Source organism: Monodon monoceros, unplaced genomic scaffold, assembly GCF_005190385.1.
Source record: "Monodon monoceros isolate NGI ecotype Baffin Bay Population unplaced genomic scaffold, NGI_Narwhal_1 Super_Scaffold_6, whole genome shotgun sequence".
Classification (NCBI taxonomy): Eukaryota; Metazoa; Chordata; class Mammalia; order Artiodactyla; family Monodontidae; genus Monodon; species Monodon monoceros.
In genome coordinates, this window is record NW_021703783.1 from 54,054,421 (window position 1) to 54,064,418 (window position 9,998).

General features: G+C 41.9%; 1 protein-coding gene across 1 annotated transcript in view; it reads left to right on the forward strand.

Annotated features, from left to right (window-relative positions):
* MYRFL (myelin regulatory factor like) overlaps positions 1-9,998 on the forward strand; it is a 118,872-nt gene that overhangs the window by 91,890 nt on the left and 16,984 nt on the right. The window contains exons 15-20 of the mRNA XM_029204213.1: positions 962-1,125; positions 1,755-1,818; positions 6,431-6,516; positions 9,061-9,135; positions 9,219-9,271; positions 9,393-9,572. Coding sequence (XP_029060046.1) covers positions 962-1,125; positions 1,755-1,818; positions 6,431-6,516; positions 9,061-9,135; positions 9,219-9,271; positions 9,393-9,572 — 622 coding nt within the window. The remainder of the gene's footprint in view (positions 1-961; positions 1,126-1,754; positions 1,819-6,430; positions 6,517-9,060; positions 9,136-9,218; positions 9,272-9,392; positions 9,573-9,998) is intronic.

Genomic DNA, 9,998 nt, shown 5'->3' on the forward strand with positions numbered 1-9,998 from the left:
TTGAGCTCATCACTTTACAACAGTGGACCAGCCTCTATGAGCCCCAAAGAGCGCCATGACATTCTAAACTTGTAAACAGAGGAGGGTGGGGGAAGAGGAGTGGTCATGGGATTGGGGTGTGAGTTGATGAGAGCTTTCCAGGATTTTTGTATGGCTAAGAGACAGACACACATGTTCCCAAAACAACTGACGTGTGTGGGTGGGGGAAGGGGTGTCTGGATCCCTGTGGTTTTGGTTGATCTCTCCTTTCTTGCTCTTTCTGACATGTCAGTAACTTTCTTTGAATAGGAAGAATTAAGTGCTGTTGTTTTAAATTTTGTTTAAGCTAAAATGTAAATTGCATGTAATAGCTTATGGGATATTAAGACAGAAATCAACATCTCAAGAATCATCCTCTCATTTATAAATGAAGAAACTGAAGCTCAGAGGAGTTGTTACATTTTACCCAGGATCTCACATCTAGCAGGTGGCAGAACCCTGAGAAAAGCCCAGGTCTTCTTTCCTCCCTCCTTCACCTGAGCAATTTGATGCACATTTTACCAGGGAGAACTGGAGTCATTCCTTCTGATTTAGTGATGCAAACACAAATCAACATTCAGAAGCCTGTTCTGACTTTCTTTACATGAGTTTTAAATAGAGCATAATGGCCACTAAAGATAAATCTTTGGATTGGAAACTTGACAGTGTCCTTCAGCTCTGTTCTCTCTCTTGGAATACAAGGACATATTTCCATTTTATTGCAAATTGAACATAAGCAGTTTTACTACATAGCCAGAAGTTTGGCAAGACCACTTTAAATTTCAAGCCTCCAGATTTATCTTGAATGAACTTGAGGCTGTGTGTGTGTGTGTGTGTGTGTGTAACCATTTTCAATGGAGTTTTCCAACTGTCTTTGGTTGGGCCATGGACAGTTGTCTAGTGGTCTCAAACTGTATGTGCTCTGAATTATTTTCATTTTTAGGACCAGATCTTTATGGAAAATGTGGGTGCAGTGAAGCAGCTTTGCAAACTAACCAACAACCTTGAAGAAAGAATAGAAGAGTTAGAAATATGGAACAGAAGACTGGCCAGGCTAAAGCGGCTCAGTAGTTGGAAGTCCTCCGCCAGTGAAGTGAGCTCGATCAGGTACTTCCAGGATTGCCATAGAAATCTGGAGAAAGGAGAGAATGGAGTCTTTCCATAACTAGATCACTCTGAATGGTTTGTTCTACCAAGCAGCAACCATTACTTTCTTTTAATTAAGTCCCTATTCTTCTTTCAGAATGTTTTGGAACACAGTTGTTTTATGTGATAATTTTCTTATTTTTTCTGTTGCTGCTTTTAAAATAAAACAAAATATAATGCATCTGTTTAAGAGCAGTGATTATAGGAAGTGCTACATTTTAACAAAAGGGTGGCCTTTCCTTTAAGGAGGAAAGGTGGCCATTTCTAAATTTAGAGAACCATGTTTGGTCCTCAGGGAAAAAACTTTTATTCTATTTTTTTTATTACTTAAGGAGGCACGTGCACATTTTCTGGGATATATTTTGAGAAAAAGGGAAATGTAACTTTTAATGCATTTATTTATACTTACTAAGTTTCTTGTACACAAAAAGAACCCTCAATTGCCTCGACTCTTCCTTTTTTAAATTACCACTGAATAATAATAATAATAATAAAACATACTGCTGTGTTAGTGACAGCCTGGGCCTTTGTCATATAACTCTTGGAGAGGCAGCTGAATCAAAACTAATTTTCTCTTTCTCTTTTTAAAGCAAATTTAGCAGAGCTCTTAGTGCATCTTCTCCAAAAAGGACCATTCCCCAAAAAACCAGCAAGGTAAATAGACTTAAATTTATAATGAACAGAGGTGATATTTTCTATTCAAATAGTCTTCAGAAAAATTGACCAGGAGTTTTTTTCTTCATTTATTTGTTGACGGGTTCCCTAGGCATCCTTATGCACTTAAGGCATTTAAATATTATCCTTTTAATAGATATTAACTGGTTTTTCAAAGAGGAGTTTAGAGATATGAGTATAGAACCTGTTCATTTCAGAAACGTTGTTCTGCCGCTTTTTGTGTATATAGTCCCCAACAGGTGAAATGCATCAGCAGATGACTCGGGGCTGCAAGATCTGTGTGGATGCCTTGACTCGACTCAGGCCCTTATCTTTGTCTCCAGAAGATCTCAAAGGGATGTCAGTTAATCCACAAATCCCTCTCTTCCCTTTGATATTTAGTACTATATATGCAAATGGAGACTAGGTAGTCGCTTGCAAAGGATAAAATGTGACAGCTTTATTAATGAATAGAACCTTTCATCAAATAGGATAACATTTACATTAAAGGTGAAGGTTAATCATTTAACTTAAAGGACACCCTCTCCATTGCAGAGAAGTGTCAGTGAGGGAGAAGCGGCAATACTCTCTTTCTAGCTGCCACTCATAGATAGCTGTGAACCTCAGCTCGCTCCCTCAGATCCACTAGTTTTCCAAAGGTGGCCTTTCCCGGAGGAAGATATTTATGACCTTAACCTATATCCTGTTACGGGCTGACCTGATGTTTGGGCCATTGTCCCAATTTAGAAAGTTTAGAAAGTTTAATATTCTACTAAAGTTTAATATTCTACTAAGTTTAATATTCTACTAAAAACTACTAAAATGTTATGCTGTGGACAAGCTTCTTGCTATACCAGTAGGCATAAATACATGGATAAATGTATATGTAGAAGTGTTTTGGGGCAAGTTTACTTAATTGCATTGGGAAACAGATAATAATAATGTCTACCTTACAAAGAGTATTGATAGGATTAAATGAGTGAAAGCCCTTAGCACAATGCCCAGCACATAGCAGGTTGCTCAATAAACACAAAATACTAAAAATATTGTGTAGGGAAGGTGCTCTTTGTACTAACCAGTTTGCAAGGGGATAGAGGGAATTGTATCTACATCCATGGAGGCCCTGATTGGTACAATTTGGCTCCTGTGCAACCTCTGTAGCGCCCATCTTGCACACAAAGAATCTTTATTTTGCAGTTTTCTCAGAATATTAACTAGAACATACAGTCCATGAGAACAGGCTCTGTGTCAGCCTTCCTCACTCTGTGTCTCCAGGGACAGACACAGAGCAGGTACTCAAGAAATATTTGTCAAATGAATGAATGAATGGAGAGCCCAGTCTGAAAATATTCCCTGAAGGCTCACAATCTAAATTTAAAGCATTAAGAGATTCAGTGTCTTGGGTGTATGGGTGGTTGGGGAGTTGGGGTGTGGACACAGGCTCAGGGACTTATATGGACATCCAGACATTAAAGAGCACCCATTCAATTCAGAGACTTCATGTAGTCACTGTCCTACGCCCCTGTGCATGCAAAAGTTAGTAAGATGTGGCCCCTTCTAAAGAATTTTAAGGTAGCCAGGGAAGATCAGAAGAGAATACAAAGAACAGTTGTACCCGGATGTGATAAATATTGCAGAGGCTCAGAGCACCGTGGGAGTATCATGGGACCCGGGCCTTCAAGGGGGCGTAAGCTTTGGCTAGAAAGTAACAGGTGCTGCTGGAGAGGTTTCAGATGGAATGGCACAAGCCAAGGTCCGGGAGCTGGCACCAGCTTCCTTGAAGGACTAGGTGGGAGTTTGTTAGGGAGGAGAGTAGAAGTTAAGGCTGAAAATATGTTAGGCTCAGTTTCTGGATCACCAGTTAAGGAGTTCATTTGGCAGCCATGAAGACTTTTTGAATAATAACAATAATATCTAAGTTGTATAGTGTATCCTTTCTTTACAGACAGAAAAGGGAGGCAGCATGGCATTGGGGTTAAGATCACAGATTCCGGAACCAAGTGTTTTTTGGTTCAAATCCTGGCTCTGTGACTTACTAGCAGTGTGATCTTGAGTAAGGAACTTAGCCTTCCTGGGACTCATGTTTCCACATCTCTAAAATAGGGATGATAACAGTACTTGCCTTATAGAGTAGTTGAGGATTACTGTGAGGTTAAATAAATTAGCATACATAAAGCACTCAAAAGAGTGTGTGGCACATAAGTGCTATGTAAGTGTCCACTGCTATTTAGTATTTTCAAACCCACTATTTCAGTGGTTCTCATACTTTGGCATGTATCAGAGTCTTCCAGGGAGCTTGATAAAATACAAGTAATGGTGGTGTTTTGCTCTCCCTGTACTATCTTTCTAGGAGGTTTTGGCTGTTTCTCCGAGGTTAACTTGCCCTTCCATACACCAACCCCCTAGGTAACCTTTATTCCTCAAAGCCTCCAAGAGCCTTGGAGCATTGAAACACAAGTGTATGGGTGGAGAATGGTCCTCCTGGGTTGAGTGGGGGCATTAATGAGCAAAGTGCTGGCTATGAGCAGTTGGTGGGCTTTACCTGATGGTGAGAAGCCTGGCTGGGCCAATGCTGGTCAAGATGATGCTCATTCTGGAGGAAGATTAAGGTCTCATCCACTCCAAAGGGTTCCTCTCCTTTCCTTCTCTTTCTTTACTTCCAAGAGGTAGGTGGGTGATTCCTGCTGTGTGTTGATGATTGGGGCGAGGTGAGAAAGACCTCAGGGTTCGAGTAAAAATTCAGAGTACGTGGAGGAGGAGGGAGAGAGGGAAGGAACAAACACAGGCTTCTTCTGAGAGCCCGCCTCCCCCCACAATTCAGGGTATTATGAAAATTAGTAACATAGAGGTCAAATGGATCATACTGAATAAATGATGCATCATCTCAATGAGTACGTTTATTTTTAAATTTATTTATTTATTTATTGTTTTAATCGGGGTATAGTTGTCTTACAGTGTTGTGTTAGTTTCTACTGTACAGTGAAGTGCAGTTCCCTGTGCTATACAGCAGGTTCTTATTAGTTATCTATTCTAAACATATTAGCAAACACAGATACTTTTCATTATCTCACTTCTTACAGATTCACAGCCCCCCACCTCACGCTACATGGAAACCTATTGAATCAGAATTTTTCAGGGCATTTAGATTTTTTAACAAACTCCATAGTAATTCTCATGCAGACTTGAACTTGAGAAACATTTCTCTGTTAATCAGGTCCACCCAATAACTCTGAAAGGTAGGCAGGTATGATTTTATCTTTCCTATTTTATTGATGAGGAAAATGAGGATCAATGACACTTAGATGACTTGTTCAGGGCTTGACTCCAGGTCTGACCCCAGGTCTTAGGCCATTTTCCTATACAAGGTCAAAGGCTTTTGAGCAAAAGCATGGAGACTTAAAATAATCTGGCAGCTTTGGGGAGTAGGTTGGAAGGGGAAGCTCTTATTCTGAGATTAATACTATTTAATTCTAATCAATTCAGCAAATTTCATTGCATTGAGTTCTTTCTTTGCACAGCACACTATTAGGATGTCCTCAAAACCGTTCCAGTGGGATGTAGGAAAGGTATAAACCATCCACTTCTTGGTATTCAAAGGGGCTTCCTACTGCACTTATGGATGACTCAGTTATGAAAACCCTAAAATTTGGGTACTTGTTAAAAAGCGTGTGGTTAATTCCGACCCCCGATATTACATTGAAGAACATTTTCTTTATGCAGATAGCCTCCCCAAGAAATTCAAAGACCAATTTTAAACTATTTCTTAACTACCACCATCCTCCAATTCCCTTCCAATCCTGTACCCGCAGAAGGAAGCAAACATAATACTCCCTATTGCATTAGTAGGAAACTCATATTTAAGGAGCACCATATTTAACTGGGCAGAAAGCCTCTCGTATCTCCAGCGAGATTCCTCACCAGTTGCACAGCTGTCTCTCCTATGGTTCTTGGCTCATTCCTTATGTGCAAGTTTTTAATGCCAATATGTACCAGTCCTAAAGGTTTGTCTCACTCACTTCCTAGAGAGTGTAATTTACTTATTTTCATATCCCCCTATAACGTTGCTCATAGTAGTGCTTAATGAATATTTGTTGAATGGATATAAGAATAAAGAAGACATAGGCCCAGAACAGTCCTCAAAAATAGGTGGCAGCATTGGAAAAGATTGTATATGATTTAAGGAGTAATTAATAGTATTTCATGCCACAAAAATCTTTTCTACAATTTGTCATGCTGCCTGAAGTTCTTCCATTGGGATTTATTCTATTATGTCTTGAAGACTTTTTGATTTTCAAAAGTATCCTATTAAAAGAAATGGACTTCTGGGTTCTGACAGTATATTGTCTGGTAGGTCTTCTCTCATAAAACTTCAAGAAAAAGCACTAATGAATGGCACAGACAGTTGTCCTGCAGGGAAGAGAGAGTGTAGCCTGGAGTGCCAAGAAAAGGGAAGAACTTGGCTTTGAAAGGACTTTGTTTTCAGAGGCAGAGAGGAGGAGGGAGATGTAGGCTGAAGGGAGCAGCGAAGATCCCCTGGGGAGTGAGTCTTCAGGCATCCTTCTCAAAGTTGGCATCACTGATTTTTCATTTCTCATTGCTGAATTTTTTATAGGTTTCTTTTTCAGGAAGAAAACAGTCGTGTCCCAATTGGGTTTTCCAGACCTTGGTTATAACTCTCATTGCTGTGATGGCATTTTGGTAAGAAAAACATCAGTGTTGTGCTATGTCAAGCTCTTTTTCTCGTCCCATCTCCCTTTTCTCACACGTGAACTGGGGACTGACTTTCTATTTACTTTGAAGACAAGGAGCCCTTTAAACCAGACATTGGCCTTTGATTTAGCTTAGAGATACAGGAGCCCTTTATAAACTCATACTTTGAAGAAAAGAAGCACAGGCTTTCTGCTCTTAAATATGAGATAAAGGATGATCTTTTTTTTTAATCAACTGATATTTCTTACCAGCTCCCTGTGCCTTTCGTGTGTGTGTGTGTGCGTGTGTATCTTTTTTAGCCTTGCAAATAACTTTCTCAAAATCTTTGCTCTCCTTCCTATCTACTTAGGCGAAAAGAGTGAGTAGGTAATCAGGTACAATCCACTCTCCCATGGATATTCATATTATTAGAATTCTTCTGGATTTTATACCAAAAGAGACTGAGATTACCCCAAGATATGCAATATGATGAAGTTGTAGCCAAAGGTACTAAGCAGTTAAAGCAAACAAATACATTTGCTATGCAAGCACCACGTGCCTTTTGACTGCCATCCCTCCTTCGCAGGGAGGACGGGTCATCCTTTACTGGGATGAGGGGTCTTTATCAGGTCTCTGGTCTTCAGGCTCGTGCTGCTGCTATGATGGCTCCTCAGCCTTTGAGCCCTGGTCATCTTTCCTGTGTCCTCCTCGCCTTCTTGTTTTCGGTCTATTTACATGGTGGAAGGAGTATTTATCCCTCCAAAAATGCTTTGTAGTGTGGAAAAGGACTAGCTTCTGGGCCTTGTCTCAGAGGAGACAATTATCCTCAGAGGCTAAGTAAGGGATGGTCCCAAGGATGCTTCCAGTTTCTTGATCCAAAGCAGCTTCTCAGTTATAGGAGACATTGTGGGTCCTGTACCCTTATCTCCCCTCAGCATTTTAACTTTTCACTTGCTACTGCCCACTGCAGGAAGCATCCCCAAGTATTTGACACCACTACATAGAATTCCCAGTAGAAGCTGGTGTACTTTTCTCACTCTCCTAAGTGAACTTGTCTTCTTCTGGGATTCCCAACTCAGGAGAGTGTGAGCATCTACTTTGCACAGACATGCTTAACATTCTCTAGAGACACAGATTCCCATGAAAATCCAATGCAAAGCTTATAGGAAGTCTAATTTTGATATGAAGAGACTGCTTTTTAAATGTGCTTATCAGATCGTACAAATTCCAATGTTGTTGACCTCTAAGACCAGAAATGGGAGGTATTGGGCTTATTGTCTTGTTTCCAGCCTGTGGTGTACCTGAGAAGGGTCAAAACCCTAAAGAAAGAAGCAGATGTCTATTTCATTCTGTGGTCCTAGAAGTTGCCCAGGCCATGCAATGATGCAGATGGCAAACAAATCAGAAAGAGTATTTAAGGATTAGTAATAGGGAGATAGGAAATGGGGAATGTGGGAGAACAAAGTCAGGGAGACTGGACCACAGCAAGTAGTTGCCAGGGCGACGCCACAAGTTCTGTCTAACGGCACCCTTGGAGCTCAGCACCGCTTCTCCCAGGCAGGGCTGTGCCCGCTGGGCAGTGACCAGCTGCTGCTGAGAACACTCTGGGGACCCTTTCTTCATGAGCAGAATTCAAATGTGTGGCACATTTCTTGGTGTGTATTTAATGATGGTAAATCCACGACCTTTGGTGGGGAAAAAGATATCAATACTAATGAGGAGTTGAGTCTAGAGAACCAGATGTGACATCAAGCCGGCAAGAGGTCAAGTAAGGTCCCCTGTGTCAGGCCCAGCACACGGCGGGATTGTAGAGAGAGTTCTAGAGACACCCTCGAAAGAGGAGAATGCTGAGTGTTTGGATGTGTGAGCAATATTGGGAAGAGCTTCCCAAAGCTCAGGACCTTTAAGGTAAGCTTCCTTTTGGCTATATAAGTGCTGATAATTGGGGGGAAAGATACACTCATTATTTTGAAGTCATGTAGTGTGGAAATGGATGCTTTATTGTACTTTTTTCCTTCCTTTGTCCAATTTGGTGTATTGTGCTCTGAAAAGACAGGCAGCAGGAAGATGTCAGAAGCGGCCAAAGGGTTTGGCACCTACTGCTGACTAAACCTGTGTAGCCTTTCATTTCCCAACACCACAGTGTGGATGCCCTCCACCAGGGGGATATGAACTTTGCTCTGAGTTTTTCCTGCAAGGAGCACAGGGCTGCCTCCAGTGATTTACATGCTTCCTCTTGTAATCTTCCACTAGTGACAGACGTTTCTGAGACAGCTTGCCAGGGCCGGGGGCTGCTTTGTGGAAAAATCCATCAGCCCGGAGTAGCCAGGGAGCCTCTGAGCTCCGGGAAGGTTGGGGGCTTTTTCTTACCAGGGCTGAGAGGCAGAACTGTGCTGGCTTCCATGGCGCTTCTGTCAGCCCTGGCCGCCTGCCCCCTCCTCTCCCATCTGTGTGGCCTGGGAGAGGACATCTCTGGCCAGCTGGTTGTGTGAGATATATCTGGAATCAAATCTGCCACATAACTCTTTCTTTCTTTTTTTTTTTTTTAAACAGTGGCTTGACAATAGTCTCCCTTTACATACTTAGCTTAAAAGATCAAGACCGATGTACCCCAAGTCTCCCTTTGAGGTGAGAGTTCCAGTCTTGTTTTCCTTTGGGGAGAAGGATTCTTGAAGGCCTCTTTCATTAATTACTTTGTTCTCCTCCTCCAGCAACCTCACCAGCTCCCAGGATCCGGCTCTGCCACCCACAGCTTCCCCCTTGGGTAAGATCGTCACATTCCTCACCCTCAAACCCAGCCTGGGTTTCATGTGAATTGTCAAGAGAAGAACCAGCCTTTCAGGTTAACCTTGTCACTCTCCTCCCCTCTGTCCAATGCCTTGCAGCACCTAATACATCTCTGGCAACCACACAACCCCCCTTCCAAGTACCAGAGATCACTTTCTGTGAGATCCTGCCATGTCAGGAGACTTACTGCTGTCCCAACTGGGGAACAAGAGGCGGCCTCTCAAGCCCTGTGCAAAGACAGCCCAAGGAGAAGGAGCCCCATCAGAGGCCATGGGCAGGTAAAGAATGTTCAAAGAGTAACAACTAGTGCTTTGAACCTGAGGTTTTCCCCTCCTCACTATTTACTTGGATACTCTGTTAATGGTTCCACTCTTCTATTTGAGGTGGCAAGATCTTTGAAAACACAAATACACAAACTTGTAATCACTTGTAATATTGAGTTCCCCACCCAGGGATGAAATTTTGGTTGATTCAAGTGACAGGGTCTCATTTGTTCACTGCCAACCAAGATAGTAATAGTAGCACAAGAGAAGTAATTATGTGAAGATGGGTAGATCTTTTGGCTCACTTAGAACTTATAAAATGATATGGCATCTGGGCAGAGATAATGAGTTCAGGGTAAGCTTTAAGTCCCTGAAAAAGGCTTCCACTTTCAGATTATCCTCCTTCTTGGGACACACACACACACACACACACACACACAC